At 30.4% G+C, this 21202-nt stretch overlaps 1 protein-coding gene and 1 non-coding gene across 2 annotated transcripts; both read right to left on the reverse strand.

Annotated features, from left to right (window-relative positions):
- Window positions 1-250: 250 nt before the first annotated feature.
- LOC112732312 (homeobox protein knotted-1-like 2) lies at window positions 251-11194 on the reverse strand. Its single transcript, XM_025780983.2, has 6 exons — window positions 10058-11194; window positions 4592-4712; window positions 3902-4098; window positions 3355-3486; window positions 887-1041; window positions 251-767 (listed from the first exon to the last, which is right to left on the reverse strand). Exons 1-6 carry the CDS (start codon window positions 10586-10588, stop codon window positions 728-730), a joined length of 1176 nt encoding a protein of 391 aa, XP_025636768.1. The 5' UTR covers window positions 10589-11194; the 3' UTR covers window positions 251-727.
- Window positions 11195-20375: 9181 nt separating this feature from the next.
- On the reverse strand, window positions 20376-20483 carry LOC112739815 (small nucleolar RNA R71). Its single transcript, XR_003170753.1, has one exon. It is a non-coding gene; the product is annotated as a small nucleolar RNA R71 (small nucleolar RNA).
- Window positions 20484-21202: the final 719 nt, after the last annotated feature.

Below are 21202 nucleotides of genomic sequence, written 5' to 3' on the forward strand. Positions count from 1 at the left end.
AAATTCATTCGATTATGCAGCAGCATGTGTCGGTCTATATGTTCGATCCTAAAACACCCACTCATTTCACAAAAAAGGAACATTCTGATGAGCTCGATCAATCCCTGGTCAAACTCTCACATATTTTCCTTATTGAAAGGTGCAAATTTCTCGAGTAACACGAAGAAAACTAAACTAACTAATCGAGCATTAAACTTTGAGTACATTCAATGATTCTGTTATTCGTTTGCCAAACATTTTCACTGTAACGTATGATAAACATATATGTATCAGCATGCCTTCATAAATATCCATTAAATCGAAAATATTTAACCTGCATTTATGTCAGGTATCAACCAGCAGCCTCATATACAACAATAATACATTTTCCCCCTTTAACTGAATGAAGTAAGTGTTACTATTTCTAAGAGTGTATCAGAACTTTTCCTTATTGTACCTTTCTTTTCTAATAAACAGTCAACTTGGTCTCTTCTAACTATTTTTCAATAGACAATCCGATTTCTAATAAAAATAAAATAACAATAATTCAATTCTCAACCATGATAAGAATAAGAGATATTAGCCTTAGGGATTAATCTGTCTCACAATTTTTGTTATTAAGAATGGAATTATCATTATTATTTTAGTTTTAGAAATCGGAAAGTCAACAAAGTGGTTAGAGATAGAATTGAGCATGATATTGACTCCTTTAATTTCTTTTCACTGTTGATGAAAAAGCAGTGTCCAATCACATGAAGCTCTGGTTATTTGTTTCACCTGCACCACCACTAGTATCCAAAAAGTCCCAACAACACTACTCATTAGCACCTATAAAAGTTGCAGAGAATAAAACATGATATGGAACAAAACAAGAACCAGCTAAGCAATAATTCTTCTAGTAACCCACCTATTATTATTATTATTATTCTTGCGCTTGCTTTTGGAGCCAGTAGACGACGAAGGATTAGTATGCCAATTCCTTTTCCTCTGATTTATGAACCAGTTATTTATCTGCTTTAATTGCAAGCCTGTTTCCTGCACCAGCCTCGCCTTGTCTTCTTCCTGAAAAATAACAGCACTCATTTATATAACACCTATCATCAATCTCATCAAACATTGACAAAACTCCCACAACATACGTGTGGGTATATCTCCTCTTTCTTTTATTATTACCTCCTATCTAAAATAACTCTCCAAAATTAATTACCACATAAATTAATTAAAAATATCTTCGTTTAGAACAAGTTAGATTATTGTGCAAAATTATAATCATTAACTCTTCTTATCATATATATTTACTATTTCCTTTCACTTATTTTTTATTAATCCCTAAATTTTTAAAAAAAATTCAAAATTTCAGAAAAATATATTAACCACATATAGGCTACAAAAAAAATAATGGAAAGGATAGAATAAAAACCTATTTAAAATATTAGAAATAAAATTAAAATAAATTAAATATTAAAAAATATTTTTTGAAACATTTGAAAAAATTTTACAAAAAAGAAATATATATCTTATTTTTTTAGAAAAAGGTAACAAATTTAAAAATGAAATAACTTGACTAGTTGATCGTGAATAACTTAACAATAGTAGAAGCAAAAATTATTTAATAATCATTATGTATATACAAAAAAACAGCTACTAAAATAACTATGTATAAAATAAATATTAAAATATAAAATACACATTAAAAATAAATTATACAATATATATTTATGCATAAATACATTATCTGATTTGATGACTGATTTTAATGTGGACATATATTTTTTATTATCTAATAAGCTTTGAGTAATTAATATACTTTCCGCTAAAATTTATTTTAAACTAAGTAGATATTTATATTTAATTCGGATTCGGGGTAAAGTATATATCATAATTATTAGAACCAAATCGATAATACACAGTCATATATATCACTGAATTACTAGTTTACCCGATTAACTCAATCATAATTAAATAAAAATATAAAATTATAAAAATAAAATTAAAATCAAAAGTTAAAATGCATGTTTTCATAAATATATTAATAATAATTAAGTATCAATTTTTAGACATAATTAATGATACAAAAAGAGACAATAAACTAGTTAATAGGACAATATATTTTTTTAATTTAAATGAACAAAAATAAACAAAAGATAACAATTGATAAATCAAATCCAAAAAGTGATCTCAAAGTCGGCATCTATATCTTCGTAGGATAAATTTGGAGCTTGACCAACATTTTTTTTCATTTTGATTTGTATCTCTATTTTCCATAGCATTGTTACTTAGTCCATCATTATCTTGATCATCTTCCAAATTTAATTGATCTAAATTTGTGTATTTTTTACAAATTAATATCAACAATAATTCACAATAGCAACTAACAAGTAAAATGTTCAAATAATTGAAAATCATATCAAGATTATCTAAAGTTGGTTGAATGGATATCTTTGCCAAATCATTTCGTAGAGCATCAAACATTTTTAGAAGTTAAAAATGGTAGTAAATCTTCCAATATCCAATCCAGATAGTCATCAAATATTTACCTACTTTGATAAATCAATATATACTTTAATTTTTTATTTTAATTTTATTTTCATAATTTTATATTCTTATTTAATTATGATCGGATTAATTAGGTGAATCAATAATTTTAATTTATCAGTTAAACATGTGACCTACGAATTGAATCAGTGACTTAATAATCTAGTGGTATGATCGAATTAATTATCAGTTTAATTCTAATAATTATGGTCACACGGCATTAGAAAACGGGAGGAATAAAGTGAAATGAGACGTTTTTAAATTTTAAAAAAAAATTAAACATAACTCGGTCGCTAAAGCCTCCTATCTACGGTAGCTGATGCAGCAAGACCTGAGGAATCGATACGGATCATAGCCGCTCTATGTACTGAACTAAGATAGTAAGAGGAATTTTCTTTTTCTTTTCAACAATAACATGATAAGAGCATTTTTTATTGGCACGGATGGACACTTGGAAGATCATTTCTACTCTGGTTCAACACTTCCCTGACTTACGCAAAAGAATCATCCTCAGAAAACGGACTACCCTAAGCCTACAAGTAGGCAGGATGACCGAGTTATAAAACCGGCTAAGTCACTAATTTTTACAAAATTTGTCCAAATCGAATCAATTTTTATCAGGTTCAATGCTTAAGCGGTCGAACAAATGATTCAACTCGGTCAGATAATTGGATGATCGAATTTTTAGTTGAATTGACCGAGTTGAACCGAGTTTGATAACAATAGTATAGCTTCGAACTAAGAAATTTAAATGTTTATTAGAAACTTGAGAATATGTATGGTGGCCCCCACAAGCTAAGGGCATATGTAGTTAATGCATGTGTGTGAGTAAGAACATACCGTTGGATAGGGCCATTTAGAATGAGATTGCCACCAAGCTTTTAAGAGAGAGGTGGTATCTCCAGGAAGCTTCCCGGCTCTTCTCTTTCGCAGAATTTCTTCTCTTATGTCAACAATTTTATCCTTGTAACCCTGATTCACAGCACCACTTAAATTATTTCAATTGGATCCATTCAACTACTGATTATGTCTGTCATTCACTCGTTATTTCATTAATTTGTCCCTATATACAGATACAATCATATTATTATATACGTGTATAAAATAAACATCTACTAAATTAATCATTTTTATAAAATATATATTAAAAATAAATTAATACATAATGACAGATTTAGTAAGTGATTTTTCGTGTGTCAAATACTTATTTCTAGTAGCGTTACCTTCCTGTTTGTATTGATTTAGTTCTCTATGTACTCCACTCCACTTATTAGTGGGCGTTTAGATCCTTTGTAATTTATCAGAAACAAGAAAGAAAACTTGCATGCCACATATACGCCACCACTCAGAATCCAGATTTAATTTGTAATTATGTTGTTATAAATACCTGTTTTAGCTCGTGCTTTAGCTCCTGGCGAACACGCTCCATTAGAGATCTTTCAGTTTCAGTTGGAACAAGAGGGCCAAAGCTGAGACTATCAGCGCCATCTAAACATCCTTCGTACAAGTTGCCATTGCTCTCTGCCGCCTGATCGTCTTCGTCGTCCGACATCGTCGTACCTGTCCCTTCTCCGGGAGATACACCTTTATGCATCACACTTTATTATTAGTAATTATCATTAAGACATTAACCCTTTTGATGTGTAGTGTGTGCATAATGTTGACAATACAAACACAATAGACCGGTGGTTCTTCACTACTTTCCAGTATTTTGCTAAGAATTGAAGCTCATGTACAACTTAATAAATAACCATTATAACTTATTCACAGACATATACATTACTTGCAACTTTTTTACCAAAGATTTTTGTTGTTTGCACTTGTTGGGGTTGGGAATAGTTTCAACTCATAATTCATTACAATCACATTAAATGCATAGTGAGTTGATGAGTTTTGGATTGAAAATTTTTTTCCTAATTAAAAGCCAAAGTTCAAACGTCATGACTCATCAGATTCATTGATCAACTACTATACAACATGCATGCATGCAAGGTAAAGAGAAATCTTTCTTGAACAATAACAACATTAAGCAATAATAACCATAATCAAAAGAAGATTTTTGTAGTAAAGGACTTACCCGTCAAGCTTTGTAGAGACTGCTCGAGCTCCCAACAAGCCATCACTGCTTCCATGGCATGCACACGGACATGTTGTTGCAATTGTTCTTTAAAAGCGCAAAGCAATAGAACGTAATGTGTCTACAAAGTACAAACAAAGGTAAGGGCCAAACTGAACAAGTGCTTCATAGGAACTTAATAAAGGTATATAACCAAGACAATTAGGAACTAATTATTTAAACAGGAGAAAACAAAGCACTCATCAGGTGAACACGTAAAATCCGAAAGATGCAAAAATTCATATGCTAGACGATATCAGCATACAAACACAAGCACTAATAAAATAAAATATTAAAAAGATATTTTCATGGCTTGTCTCCCATATCAATGTTTAAGGAAACATTATTTGCACATTTTTTTTTTCCTTCAGTCTTGTTACTGCCTTTTTCCTCCTCAAAAAATTCATATAATAAGAGATACAAACATCCCCACATATTCTATTATTTCAGTTAATATTATGGAAAAGAAATATGTATCAAAATAAAATTAAAAAAGAGGTTTAAAAAACGATGATACTTCTTCCATTCTAATATTTGTACTATTTTAAAATTTTGGAACATTAAAAACTTAATATATATTCAAGAAAAATATTAGAGACAACATTTTTGAGCCTACATCCTATTTATATATGATTAGAATTTCGAATTTAAAATTTAATATTTAATATTTATTATTTAAAGTTGTGTAAATATTAATTAAAAATAATTAGAAATCTAACATTATTCTATATTTAAATCAGATATCAATTAAATTTAAATATATTAAATATGTCAAAATTTTAAAATAACAAATATTATGAAAGAGATAAATTACATAAAAATCTCTAAACCGATCATAATTAAGTCTTAGATGGATGCTAAGAATGAACTAGCGTATCAAAATCAGTCATTAAGTCACTAGTATAAAATATATATTAAAATATAAATACACATTAAAAATAAATTAAATCACATATGTATTTATACACAAATATATTGATAATTAATTTTAGTTACTAATTGTAGTATACGTTGAGTTTAGCGTTCAGAAACATAAACGCACGTTTAAATGTGTTGAACGTTGAATCAAACTTGTTTGGATGATTTTTTTAACATAATCTCTTTACCTACAAATATAGGTTTACTTAAAGCAATACTTTGTAGCTTTTACTTTACATTTTTACAGTTAAAAATTAATTGCAAAATTTATTCTCTCAACTATTCTATTTTTCGCGTTCTTCCTTCTCTACATATCCACACACTCATTTTCCTCATCTTCAACACTCAAATTAAATTTCTTTCTTCTACCATAATTTTGCTTATTAAATAATTTTTGTACTGAAAAATTCTTTTCTATTTTAAAATTAGTGGAATGCTAGTTCACTCCAATTATTATAGTTTAATTTTATAAATTTATTTGTTTTTTATTATTATAATTTATAGTTATTAGACATTATATATATATATATATATATATATATATATATATATATGTGTGTAATTTATTATAATATGTATATAATATTTAAGATAATATTTTATATAATATGTTTTAATTTAAAATTCTGTAATATAAAAATTGTTTTGATAATTTCACATTTAAAAATGATTTTAGTCATTGTTATTTAAATAATATTTTATTAATTATAATTACTTTTAAATCAAAATATCCAAACATAAATCACTTAAAAATAAATTCAGTTTTAATCAAAATCAAACTCAACTCTAATTTACAAAACTAAATTAAACACACATTTCGTATACAAATAATATTTTCGAAGAATGAATAATCAACTTGTATTGGTTTCTACATTAAATGGATTCGCCAACTGCCGTCCACTAACTAATGCATGATAACCAACCAGCTGATGATGGTATAGTAAAAGAATGACTTAGGTCCCATAGCTTCATTATTATTGTCCTTACTCCGAAAGCAAAATAGAACGTACAAGAGGGGGAAATAAAGTGTTGTGAAAACTAAGCTACAAACACCACAGCTTCAAGTAATATTTAAGAACATATTCTACAAGATTTCATGAAAACGAACCAACCAAATTAAGTTTCCGCTAAAAATCAAAAACATAAAATGCTTATTCATCCATCAAGTGGGAAGATTAATTGTATTATATTATATATGATTATGACAACATTAACCCAAAGATTCTCAAAGGAAACACTCATGTAGTATGGAAGAGTCTATCATCAACTCTCTCTCTTTCTCTCCGAGTCAATTCTCTACCTAACAAACAAACAATCACGTAACTGTTCTCTGCTCTTGTGAGCAGTACGATGGCCCTCTTGTTTTCTTCAAAAAGTTCAAACGACAAACAACAAACTCCATAAAATCCGGATACCACGAAGGTCCTAGTTTTTAGCACATTAAAGAAGACAAATTCCACAAAATTAATTTGACATTTCTGACAACGTAAAAGCCACCAATGCAAGAATAGAAGAGACGACATTTGTTGAAGCATCCCCAAATTCGTAAAATCAAAATGAAGTTTTTTTTGCTACCCAAATTATACCTCAACTCAATTTATTGCACCAGTCTGAATTTTATTTAAAAATTTATTGTTGGCAAATAAATTATTATATATATAATGTAAAATTTGAATCTCTAACTTTTATTTAATTGAACGAATATATTAACCACCCCACCAATTCAAATTGATTAAATCAAAATAAAGCTGATTAGTACTATTATATACCAACAGCCCAACACAGTAGGGGCGCAGCCTCATTAGGCAGAAAGGCCAATTGCCACCCACCCACCATAAAACCTCCCAACCCTTGAGTTTTATTTTTTCAATAAATTATATATAATTTTCAATTTAGTTTTTTCACATTTTATTTTAATTTTTGTTTTATTGCAAAATAAATTTTAGACCCTGACAGTCCAGCTCTAATAACATGTAAATGACTAAAATCAAGCAAATTAAAGGAACACGCATACAAATCTTGAATCAAAGTCACTAACTCAAAGTAGTTGCAACTCTTACAAAGTTATTTCTATGGTGCCTATAAAGGTTTGCTTTATTTTTTAAACGGGTTAAAAATTAATATTTAATTTTAAAAGTATAAAAATAAATAATTATTAAATATTCAAAATTTACAAAAACAAATTAAAACAAGTACAATAAAATGGATAAAAATATACATAAAAGAGATTAGAGAGAACAAAAACAATAATATTAGAAAATAAAAAAAATCAGTCCAAAATAGTGTAAACTTATTTTATTTAGTTTATAATTAATAAATATTAAATAAGACAAATTAAAATTATTTTAGAGTGATTTCTTTTGTTTTTCTAATATTACCGAGATAAAAATATACACAAATAGTTCGTAAATATTAAAATACGCCTCAAAATTTATTTTCAATGAGTAAAAATATCATGCCATTAATAAGAAATTTAATATTTTTAAATATTTAGTGTGTATTTTTGTTTATCAAAATTTTTTTTGAAATACACTTGATATTTATGAATTTTAATGTATATTTTTATCTATTTCAGAATTTTTATTTATATTTTTGTCCATTTACTCAACCAATGAAAATAAAGAAGATAAAACATGATATGAAAATTAATTATTCAATCTACCATAAAGTAGTATTTTAAAGGACCGAAACTCATAATTAGGTTTAGTAATGCGGAACTAATATTTTAACATAAAATTTTAATTCTTTTAATATCTCCAAAAAATAAAAACATAGTGAATTGAAATTTTTTACTTTAATAACATTCCTTTTAAAAAATATCCTCATTTAACTTTTTAAATTCTAAATCTATTCTTCAATTTCTATATATCTTAAACTATACATAATATTAAGATATAATTTAATACAATATATTTTATACAAAACATAATATAAAGACTTAATTTAATCTCTGTTTTTCAGTCTTTATTTCCTAATTTCAGTTTAATAGTCCTGTATCTCTTTTATAATAATTGTCTTATTTACATTTTTTCTCTATAATATTGTCATTTAAGAGGGAAAATATTGATGTGATTGTATTATTAATATAAAGGTAATAAGAATCAACTTAATAACTTAGTTACATGCATGAATAATTTTTAGTCCCTTCATTTTAATGGGTTGAAATAATCACATAGATAATAAGCGTGAGTTATGCTAATCACGTTAGTTATATAACTATTTTGACTAATTAAAATCTGAGTAATCAATATAATTCATTCACGTACCTATGAATGAAACTAAATCGAACATTAAGTTTAAAAAAAAAAATTGTCATGTATGTACATAAAAAAAAATAAGCATCATATTTTTTTATATAAATATATGTTATAACTCATTTTTAATATGTATTTTATATTTTTAATATATATTATATAAATATAATTAATTTAATAACTGATTGTTAATATACACATAACATTATATTTTAATTTAATACATTAATAATCTAACAAATTTTATACGGTTATTCAATAACTTTAAATGTTTAAATAAATTTTTACTTAATAAATTAAAAATTAATTATTTTGTTGACATGTCTATCCACCATTAGTTGTTTTTGAGTAAAAATTTTAGTGCATGAAAATAAATTCATTAATTATATCAATTGTAACTCTCCTGCATTTTTTTAACAAAGTTATATTTAGTATTTAATCACTTGATTTTTTATTGTAAACGTTTTTTTTTTACAATAATAATAATATTTAAATGACTTTTTTTAAAATTAAATAAATTTAATGTTTATCGAATTATATAAAAACAAGTATTTAGCACATTATAAAAAAGATAAATAACTAGACCCTAACTATATACCTAAAAAGGTAAAAAGAGAAGAGGAGAATAAATAGGAAGAGGGCTGGCCAACCAGTGGCAGCACATGATGAGGATGTTGTAGCTTCGAGCAGCAAAGCGGGACACAGGGACGGAGGCAAGCTAACAGAGAAGTGAAAGAAAGTTGGAAAGGAAGACTTTTTGAGTTTACAAAAATATAAAAACAAACCACAAATGCACAAACAAGAAAAAACATCCATACTCGCCATTTTCCTGTTTTGAATTTTAATTGATATTTTATCTCATATTTAATTTTAATATTTTTATTGAGTTTAAATTAAATAAAGATAAATAATAACTTATAATTTGAATTTTAAATAATATTAAATAACTAATTAATAATTATTAATATAATTTACTAATTTTAAAATTAATTAAATTAAATTAAACTAATTTTACTAAATATAATTTGCTAATGTAAAATTTTTATCATTAAAAATTAATATAAATATATCGAATAAGGGTTTTTTATCCGGATTTGGACCATGGTCATCCCCTTTTTCTACCTCAAATAAAAAATGATTTTGATACTTAATGTTATTTGAATTTACTTTGAAAAATAATAATTTTTTAAGAAAAAGTATAGAAACCAAAAGCTACAACGATAATTTTGAGAATAAGCTGAGGAAAGAGACAAACCATGAAGTTATCAAGCTCCTTCTCATTGAGAGCACCATTATTCCCATGCGCAGAGTACTTCTCCACCACGCGCTGCGACTGCTGCAACTGAGCGTCGATTCTCGGTAGCTGGTCAACGGGCGTCGCAATCCTCAGACACGACACGTGCGCCGACAGCAGCTGCTCGTAAAGCGGGTGTCCTAGGATGTCCGCCTTGTACTCCGCCGCATCCTCTGAGTCGCAGTTGTTACTTTCCGTCATCGTCCGCTGCTGCTGGAGGTGGTTCTTCCGATGATCCATGCTCTTCTCCGGTGACGTAGCTGCCGCCGCCATCATGCCTCGAACGTCGTCGTTTCGTGCCGACGACGCGTCCGGCTGAAGGTGCAGGAAATTCTGCTGCCGAACGTTGTTCAGCCACGTCGGAGCCGGTCCTCCATCGCCGGCGCCGGAGAGAGTTAGCATCCTCTGCATGTCTCTGTTCTGATTTAAATGTTGCTCGTCCGTGAAGGACTGAAAAGTAATTTCGTGTGGTTGGTGGTCGCGAAAAGCCATGTTTTGTTAACTAGAATTTTTTTTTCTTTTTGAACCTTGATTTGTGACTACATTTAATTGATTCCCGTATCAGTGAGATGGAAGAGAAAGAAGGAAGAGATGGAATTTGAAGAGTGACGGTGAAGATTATTGAAGAATCAAGAACTAAGAATAAGTGACGAGAGTGAAGACAGGGCCTTGAGGAAGGAAAAGGAAGTGGTTTGGAAAAACACCTTTTTGTTTTTCTGGGGAGAAGACTTTTTTCTTTTGAAGGGAAAGACACGAACATCGAGGGAAGGAATGAACAAAGGGTGGGATTGATGATAACGTGGGGGGGGAATTGTGGTGCCACCTTATTGGAGATTTTTTTTTTTCCAGCTGTAATAAGACAAAGATTGATCAATCATGGGACATGTTAGCTAATAGTAATATTATACGTCTATTTTTTTTTTAAATTAAATTTAACTAAATTAAAAATAAAACTTAAAATAATATTAATTATAATTAATTTTTATTATATTAAATTAATTTAGTTAAATTTAATTAATAAAAAATTAAAAAATATAATATTATTTGCTATTCTTGTTTGTTTAAGCAAGTCAATGAGAATTGAGAAATAGTAATACTACTGTGGCGCTTTTTAATTAAATAAAAATTTTATAGACTTTCGATTTATAGAAAAAAATAAATTATAAAAAATCAGGTAAGATAAAATAAAACATATTTTTATATCATAAAAAATACACAAAAAATTACATAAAAATTAATACAAAAAATATTTATCTTAATTAAATGTTTACGTCTCATTTTTATAGTTTTTATTTTTACAAATAATTTAAGATTAGGATTATGACCATATCGTTACGAAATACAGATGCACTTGGCATCTTGGCGACGTGTTTTTTTGGTTTTATATTTTTATAAACAATCATGATAATTATATACTAAAATTAGTTATTAGAAAAAAAATATATTAAAATATTAAATATATATTAAAAAAATTAAATTATATATATTTATATAAAAATATATAGTGATTGATTAATAATTAAATTTAGTATATATATAATAATATTTTTGTTTTACAAAATAATAGAAAAGTAAAATTTTATAACTTTTGTTACTGTTATTTGATATTTTTCAAATTGAGTATAGATTATTTTTTAAGTATATTCAGTTCAATTTAATTCAATCCGAGATCATATTTTATAATTAAAATATATATTTAATTAAATTAACAAATATTATTATAACTTTATATTTTAATTAATATTTTTATATTATGTAATTTATTTTTTAAATAATTTATTTTAGTATAAATATTATATAATATTTATTAAATTTATTATTAAAATTAAGGTTTTATAATTTGATACAAAAAAATTGTAAAATTATATATACTAATATAAATTGAATTAACTCATTTTAACAAAATTTATTTTTAATTAATTTAATATAAATTCATGTTTTTATTAAAATAAATTGGATAAAATATTAAAATTGGATATGAATTTTTGACAAAAACTATTTTATATATTGCTTCCAGTTTGGTAATGTATAGCAGCGTGAGCCAGACAGGGGTTGGATTCATTGGTGGTGATCAAAGTTTTTCAGACATGGCGAGATGCTGACAACTTCTTGGCGATGGCGTGATGCTTTCAACTCTTTCTCGGTGATGACGAGATGCTGAGATGGTGACACCCGTCCAAGACCTGATTTTAACGCTGTTCTTCTACAACTTTCTCTCTCGTAGACAGCGAAAAAGAGAGATGGTGAAACACGTCTTTCATGCGTTTGAAATTTGGTACGTAAAAATTGAATTCTACAAACTTAGCAGTTTTTTTGAAAAATACAGGGCATGCGTAGGTGGACACATGTTTGCAGTACGCGAGAATTCTTTCTGCTTCAACAACCTCGTGTACGCATGGGGTGTATGCCTACGCGAGTTTGGCGTACAATTATGCATATGTATGATGTGTGCGTACGCGAGAATGCCCAAATTTAAACTTATGCGCACGCGAGTCACCCCTATGTTTGGAGAACCCACGTACGCAGGAGGTGCTCATGTATGCGAGATTGGCAAAAATCAGATCCTTGTGTACGCATGGCGTGGCATGCGTATGCATGACCGCCCTATTTTGAAAAATTTGCATTTTTGTGATTTAAACCTATTCCCGAGCTTTCCAAACCTTTTTAACACATGTTTAGGGTCCCTTAGCAAGTTTTTAAACTTTGGAACAAGGGTGAATATATTAAATGAGTTAGGGGGCAGGGACGGATCCAGAAATGATATTATGGGGAGGGCCAATAACACATATAATATTAAAAATTATGTAAAAAAATTATATAATATAAGATGTATTATAAAAATATAGGGATAGAGAATATATTTTAAAGTAAAAAAAAATATGTGTATACTTTTTACTAATGAAATGGTCGATTCTTCGTATCATAAAATTCACCGATAATAGAATTTGTGTCAAAATTTTCAACAATTTTTTTTCAATATAATTAAAAGACAATTAGTAAGAAATTCATCTTTTATTTTGTTTCTAAGTTATTTTTCACAATATTCATAGTTGAAAAAGATCTCTTAATTGTAGCAGTTGAAAAAGAGAGAATTACTACCAAACGAATAAAAAAAAGGGCCACAAGAAGAAAAAAAATTCACTTTATGTGATTTAAAAATTTTTATTTAATTAAAAAATATTAGTAATAATATCCTTTTCAGATTTTTTTAATATTGTTACTTATTTTTTAGATATTAAAAATTATTAATATTTAAATTAGACTGAACTTTTATTTATATTAGACTAAATATTAAATATATTTTTAAAAATTTAAATTATACATAATAATTTATTACTATTAAAAAAAGTTGGGGGGCCGAGGCCGCCACTCGCCCCCCTTATGTCCGTCCCTGTTAGGGGGATAGTGAGAAGGATTTGCGAAATGGTAATCAAGTAATGATGAGTTGGTGTTGCCGAATAAGAAGTGAATAATTGAATTATTGAGTTGTGAAATTGCTGCTGGTCTTGAAATTGTTTGATCTTGAGTATGTTAAAGATGAGTGTGATGATTGATGAGCATATTGATTGTGTGCAATCTGTTCTGTTTTGGATACATCATTTTATCGCTATTTGTAAAGTGTGTCGGGCACTATATCCCATGAGTGTGACGGGCATTATATCCCAAGAGTGTGACGGGCACTATATCCCAAGAGTGCGGGAGCACTTTACCCTGGAAAATGTGTCCGACACTATATCCCATGAGTGTGACGGGCACTATATCCCAAGAGTGTGGCAGGCACTATAGCTCAAGAGTGTGGGAACACTTTATCCTGGGAAATGCGACGGACACTATATCCTATGAGTGTGGCAGGCACTATATCCCAATAGTGTGACAGGCACTATATCCCAAGAGTATGGATGCATGTTAGAAAGATGATATCCGGGACTGGGTGTGTCGGGTTCTGAAAAAATAACTGACATGTGAGCTCACGGCCAGTACGAAAGGCATTAATCATATGCATTTGTATATTTTGTATGAGTGTGCATTTGTTTTGGCTTGCCTAATTGCTTATATATGATTAGCTGCTATATGATCTATTTGCAGTAACTGTTATCTATATCTGTGCTTTCCTTGTTTGACTTGTATTCTTTGCAACTGAGAAACCCTTTGTTTGGTGGAGGCGTGAAAAGAGTTGTTCCACCGGTATTTCGGAGGGTTGGAGGAGACAAAAAGTTAAGTGTTGCGTTAAAGTTAGATTTAGAACTTGAATACCTCAGCTAGTTTACCTAATTTCTGGTTTAGTATATTCCTTGAAGTTTAATTCTGAGTGTCAGAGTTCTAGGATTGTATCTACCTTTATTGAGACCTTTTATATTAACTATGTGGGCACCTTTACTATGCTGAGAACCCTCGGTTCTTATTCCATACATATATTGTTGTTTTTCAGACATAGGTCATGAAGCACCTCATTGAGGATACTGGAGACCTTCTTGAAGGGAAGAGCTATATTTTGGGTTAAATATTTAGTTTCTACTTGTATATATTTGTACATAGTTGTTATCCACTTCTTGTATTTTTTATTTGGTCCCTCCTAGAGATTGACTTGGAGAAACAGGTTTTATTTTACAGTTTGAGTTGTATTTTGAGTTATATATATATATATATATATATATATATATATATATATATATATATATATATATATAACTCAAAATACAACTCAAACTGTATATATAAACTCTGGCCAGCCTTAGCTTCGCAGGTCTTGTCTGGGATTTGATATTTGTATCTTTTGGTATTTTGTTCTATATCGGTGTAGTTTATCTTCCTATTAATCTTGCATATTTGTTTTAAGCTTATCCGTACGAGTGTGATGCGACTTAGGTTACGCTCTTGTTTAGCTTCTTTTTCAAGGATCCTAGTTAAATTTTCTTTCAACTATGTTATATAAGCATTTTTTTTATTTTTAGAGGTCGTAGCACCTCGCCACCTTTGATTTACATCCAAGGTGTAAAGTTCTGTATGGTAGGGTGTTACCATATGCGAATATAGTATCAACCTGAACCACAGAACCTAGGTTCTGCGCACACATTGCTCTACACCATACCGGCATGCACTCATAGGGGCTTCTCAACCTCCAAAGATTTTTGCAATCGACTTTTGCTTTACCAACCACGCTTTACGATAGCTTATCGTATAGTTAAATCTTGATTGAACATCTGCAATCATGACTCAGACCTTGATAGATGGGTCTGCTTCAACTAGAGGCCTTATAGCATCCACAATTGTATCGGAATCCAGTTTTAAATAGTCTTGAGAAACTATACCCATAGTACAGGTATGACTTCCATTGTATCGTTTAATTTTCCAACAACATTTTCTCTGAATCAAACAGGCCCGAATCATCCAATCACAACCTCTACCATATTGCAAGCATTTTGCATAAAATGTCAAAGGCTTAGAATAAAAGACCTTGTAATCGACTTCTTAGAAATTGTGCAATTCCTAATTTCCATGATTATAATTTTCCTGAAACTGAACTCCATTCCAATAGCAAACTCACTATCTTTCACAGAAAGAACACCTGTGTATGAAGAATATCAATTTTCAAGTTCTATAGAAGTATATTTAGTTTTTAAAAGATGTACTTTCAACAAAAATATTTTAAATAATTCAACAACAAAAATTAAAACGTATAATCGTCATTTAAAGATTGTAAATAAAATTGTCATGATGAAAAATAAAACAATGGCATACCTGAGTTTGCCAACTCAGAAAATTCCAGTGTGTTCATAACTTCGAGATCCAAAGAATGCATGAACGATGGCACACCAAAAGGATGTTGGCTTGCTACGATGTTTATTACAGCCTGAACTTTCATGTCCGTGCTCTCGTTTTCTTTGTCGTTTCATCCCAGCATGTTATTATTGATTAAGAACTCCTCTTCACTATCACTATTGTATTTTTCTTTCCAGTATGTGTTGTCCCTTTCATTTACGAAGGATTTGTCCACTTCGTGACTAATAGTCAACTCTTCGAATTCAACATACAATTTGACATCGACACATGAGCTTGATTCAGTCGATAGATCATTAACATCTCTAGCACGGTGGCTTCATCGGTCACATTCATTACTTGAAACTGTATTACACTACCGAAATCTAATACGGGCTATTGATGAGCGGATAATTTATACGCTTTTTGGCATTGTTTTTAGTATGTTTTTAGTAGAATCTAGTTACTTTTAGGGATGTTTTTAATAGATTTTATGTTAAATTCACATTTCTGGACTTTACTATGAGTTTGTGTGTTTTTCTATGATTTCAGGTATTTTCTGGCTGAAATTGAGGGACCTGAGCAAAAATCAGATTCAGAGGTTGAAGAAGGACTGCTGATGCTGTTGGATTCTGACCTCCCTGTACTCAAAGTGGATTTTCTGGAGCTACAGAACTCGAAATGGCGCGCTTCCAATTGCGTTGGAAAGTAGACATCCAGGGCTTTCCAGAAATATATAATAGTCCATACTTTGGCCAAGAATAAATGACATAAACTGGCGTTCAACGCCAGCTTTCTGCCCAAATCTGGCGTCCAGCGCCAGAAAAAGAGCCAAAACCAGAGTTGAACGCCCAAACTGGCACAAAAACTGGCGTTCAACTCCAACAAGGACCTCTACACGTGCAACACTCAAGCTCAGCCCAAGCACACACCAAGTGGGCCCCGGAAGTGGATTTATGCATCAATTACTTACTCATGTAAACCCTAGTAGCTAGTTTATTATAAATAGGACAGTTTACTAGTCTTTTTTGGACCATCTTTGGATTACCTTATGATCCTTTGATCACGTTTTGGGGGCTGGCCATCTCAGCCATGCCTGGACCTTTCACTTATGTATTTTCACGGTAGAGTTTCTACACTCCATAGATTAAGGTGTGGAGCTCTGCTGTTTCTCAAAGATTAATGCAAAGTACTACTGTTTTCTATTCAATTCATCTTATTTCGCTTCTAAGATATTCATTCGTACTTCAATCTGAATGTGATGAACGTGACAATCATCATCATTCCCTATGAACGCGTGCTTGACAACCACTTCCATTCTACCTTCGACTGAATAAGTATCTCTTAGATCTCTTAATCAGAATCTTCGTGGCGTAAGCTAGAATGATGGCGGCATTCAAGAGAATCCGGAAAGTCTAAACCTTGTCTGTGGTATTCCGAGTAGGATTCAATGAATGAATGATTGTGACGAGCTCCTAACTCGCGATTGCAGGGCGTTAGTGACAGACACAAAAGGATAGTAAATCCTATTCCAGCATGATCGAGAACCGACAGATGAATAGTCGTGCCGTGACAGGGTGCGTTGACCATTTTCACTGAGAGGATAGGATGAAGCCATTGACAAGGGTGATGCCTCCAGACGATTAGCCGTGCCGTGACAGGGCATTGGATCATTTTCCCGAGAGATGACCGAAAGTAGCCATTGACAGTGGTGATGTATCACATAAAGCCAGCCATGGAAAGGAGTAAGATTGATTGGATGAGGATAGCAAGAAAGCAGAGGTTCAGAGGAACGAAAGCATCTCCATTCGCTTATCTGAAATTCTCACCAATGAATTACATAAGTATTTCTATCCCTATTTTATTATATTAAATTCGAAAACACCATTATCAATTTATATCTGCCTAACAGAAATTTGCAAGGTGACCATAGCTTGCTTCACCAACAATCTCCGTGGGATTCGACCCTTACTCACGTAAGGTATTACTTGGACGACCCAGTGCACTTGTTGGTCAGTTACACGGAGTTGTGAACCATGGTTTTGGCATCATGTTTTTGGCGCCATTTCCAGGGAAAGAAAGAGCAATGAACTTTACATAATTAAAGTGTAATCACGATTCTGCGTACCAAGTTTTTGGCGCCGTTGCCGGGGATTGTTCGAGTTTGGACAACTAACGGTTCATCTTGTTGCTCAGATTAGGTAATTTTATTTGTATTTTATTTTCAAAAAAAAAATTTTTCAAAAAAATCTTTCAAAAATTTTCTCATCTGTTTTCGAAAAAAAAATATAAAAATGTTTTCAAAAATTTATTCAAAATTTTTAAGAATGAATTCTAGTGTTTCATGAAGCATGGCTGGCTGTAAAGCCATGTCTAATACGATTGTAGGGCATGTTAGACGTGTCATGTCTGAGTTACATACTAAAACTTGGCTGGCTATTAAGCCATGCCTGACCCTTTGATTGGAGCTTTAGAGCATAAGATTCCTGGAATTCATATTAAAAATTTTGAATTCTTATTTTTCTCTTTTCTAAATGATTTTCGAAAAATATAAAATAAAAATCCAAAAAAATTAGAAAATCATAAAAAAAAAAATATTTTTGTGTTCTTGTATGGGTCTTGAGTCATGTTACAAGTTTGGTGTCAATTGCATGTGCATCTTGCATTTTTCAAAAATTTCATGCATTCATAGTGTTCTTCATGATCTTCAAGTTGTTCTTGGTAAGTCTTCTTGTTTGATCTTTGCATTTGCATGTTTTGTGTCTTTTCTTGTTTTTCATATGCATTCTTGAATTCTTAGTGTCTAAGCATTAAAGAATTCTAAGTTTGGTGTCTTGCATGTTTTCTTTGCATTAAAAATTTTTCAAAATTGTGTCTATGATGTTCATCTTGACATTCATAGTGTTCTTGGTGTTCATCTTGACATTCATAGCATTCTTGTATGCATCACATGTTTTGATCTAAAAATTTCATGCATTGCATCTTTTTAGTGTTTTTCTCTCTCATCATAAAAATTTCAAAAATCAAAAAAATATCTTTCCATTTTTCTCTCATCAAATTCGAAAATTTGGATTGACTTTTTCAAAAATTTTAAAAATGAAGTTGTTTCTTATGAGTCAAATCAAATTTTCAATTTGAAAATCTCATCTTTTTCAAAATCTTTTTCAAAAATCAAATCTTTTTCAAAATTCTTAGTTATTTTCGAAAATTACAAAAATATTTTTCAAAAATATTTTTCTTATTTTTTTTCACATGATTTTCGAAAATAACATCATCAATTAATGTTTTGATTCAAAAAAAAAAAATTTTAAGTTTGTTACTTGCTTGTTAAGAAAGATTCAAACTTTAAGTTCTAGAATCATATCTTGTAATTTCTTGTGAATCAAGTCATTAATTGTGATTTTAAAAATCAAATCTTTTTTCAAAACTAATTTCAATCATATCTTTTCAAAAATATCTTCTTATCTTATCTTTTTCAAAAATTTGATTTCAAAATATCTTTTCTAACTTCCTACCTTCTTATCTTTTCAAAATTTGTTTCAACTAACTAACTAACTTTTTGTTTGTTTCTTATCTTTTTCAAAACTACCTAACTAACTTTCTCTCTCTCTAATTTTCGAAAATATCTCCCCTCTTTTTCAAAAATTTCTTTTTTATTAACTAATTATTTTTATTTTTTATTTTAAAATTTTTCGAAAAAAAAAATACTAACCTTTTTCAAAAACTATTTTCGAAAATCACTAACCCTTTTTCAAAAAAAAAAAAATTATTTTCGAAAATTCTCCCTCTCCCATCTTATTCTATTTATTTATTCATCTACTAACATCTCATTTCACATCTCTGCCCTCCTCACAGTTGTGTTTCTTTCTTTACATCACATTCTTTGTCTCTCTCTTTTCTTCCACTCACAAAGGGATCCCTATACTGTGGTATAAAGGATCCATATTATTATTATTATTATTTTATTCTGTGCTCTCTTCTTTGTCATATGAGCAGGAGCAAGGACAAGAACATTCTTGTGGAAGCAGATCCAGAACCTGAAAGGACTCTGAAGAGAAAATTAAGAGAAGCTAAATTACAACAATCCAGAGATAACCTTTCAGAAATTTTCGAACAGGAAGAGGAGATGGCAGCCGAAAATAATAATAATGCAAGGAGGATGCTTGGTGACTTTACTGCACCTAATTCCAATTTACATGGAAGAAGCATCTCCATTCCTGCCATTGGAGCAAACAACTTTGAGCTGAAACCTCAATTAGTTTCTCTGATGCAGCAGAACTGCAAGTTTCATGGACTTCCATCTGAAGATCCTTTTCAGTTCTTAACTGAATTCTTGAAGATATGTGATACTGTTAAGACTAATGGAGTAGATCCTGAAGTTTACAGGCTCATGCTTTTCCCTTTTGCTGTAAGAGACAGAGCTAGAATATGGTTGGACTTTCAACCTAAAGATAGCCTGAACTCTTGGGATAAGCTGGTCAAGACTTTCTTAGCCAAGTTCTTTCTTCCTCAAAAGCTGAGCAAGCTTAGAGTGGATGTTCAAACCTTCAGACAGAAAGCAGGTGAATCCCTCTATGAAGCTTGGGAGAGATACAAAGGACTGACCAAAAAGTGTCCTTCTGACATGCTTTCAGAATGGACCATCCTGGATATATTTTATGATGGTTTATCTGAGTTATCAAAGATGTCATTGGATACTTCTGCAGGTGGATCCATTCACCTAAAGAAAACGCCTGTAGAAGCTCAAGAACTCATTGACATAGTTGCAAATAACCAGTTCATGTACACTTCTGAAAGGAATCCTGTGAATAATAGGACGCCTATGAAGAAGGGAGTTCTTGAGATTGACACTCTGAATGCCATATTGGCTCAGAATAAAATATTGACTCAGCAAGTCAATATGATCTCTCAGAGTCTGAATGGAATGCAAGCTGCCTCCAACAGTACTCAAGAGGCTTCTTATGAAGAAGAAGCTTATGATCCTGAGAACCCTGCAATAGCAGAGGTAAATTACATGGGTGAACCTTATGGAAACACCTATAATTCATCATGGAGAAATCATCCAAATTTCTCATGGAAGGATCAAAAGCCTCAACAAGGCTTTAATAATGGTGGAAGAAACAGGTTTAGCAATAGCAAGCCTTTTCCATCATCCACTCAGCAACAGACAGAAAATTCTGAGCAGAATCCATCTAGCTTAGCAAACTTAGTCTCTGATCTATCTAAGGCCACTGTGAGTTTCATGAATGAAACAAGGTCTTCCATTAGAAATTTGGAAGCACAAGTGGGCCAGCTGAGTAAAAGAATCACTGAAATCCCTCCTAGTACTCTCCCAAGCAATACAGAAGA

Source organism: Arachis hypogaea, chromosome 13, assembly GCF_003086295.3.
Source record: "Arachis hypogaea cultivar Tifrunner chromosome 13, arahy.Tifrunner.gnm2.J5K5, whole genome shotgun sequence".
NCBI classification, from domain to species: Eukaryota; Viridiplantae; Streptophyta; class Magnoliopsida; order Fabales; family Fabaceae; genus Arachis; species Arachis hypogaea.

What these genes read in the sequence shown, in the direction of transcription:
- LOC112732312 (XM_025780983.2), bottom strand. Translation starts at nt 10,588, where the DNA reads ATGGCTTTTCGCGACCACCAACCACACGAAATTACTTTTCAGTCCTTC. An exon ending in AGGAGCTTGATAACTTCATG is followed by an intron (nt 4,713 to 10,057) that starts GTTTGTCTCTTT and finishes TGTACTTTGTAG; the next exon opens with ACACATTACGTTCTATTGCT. An exon ending in TAAAGCACGAGCTAAAACAG is followed by an intron (nt 3,487 to 3,901) that starts GTATTTATAACA and finishes GCTGTGAATCAG; the next exon opens with GGTTACAAGGATAAAATTGT.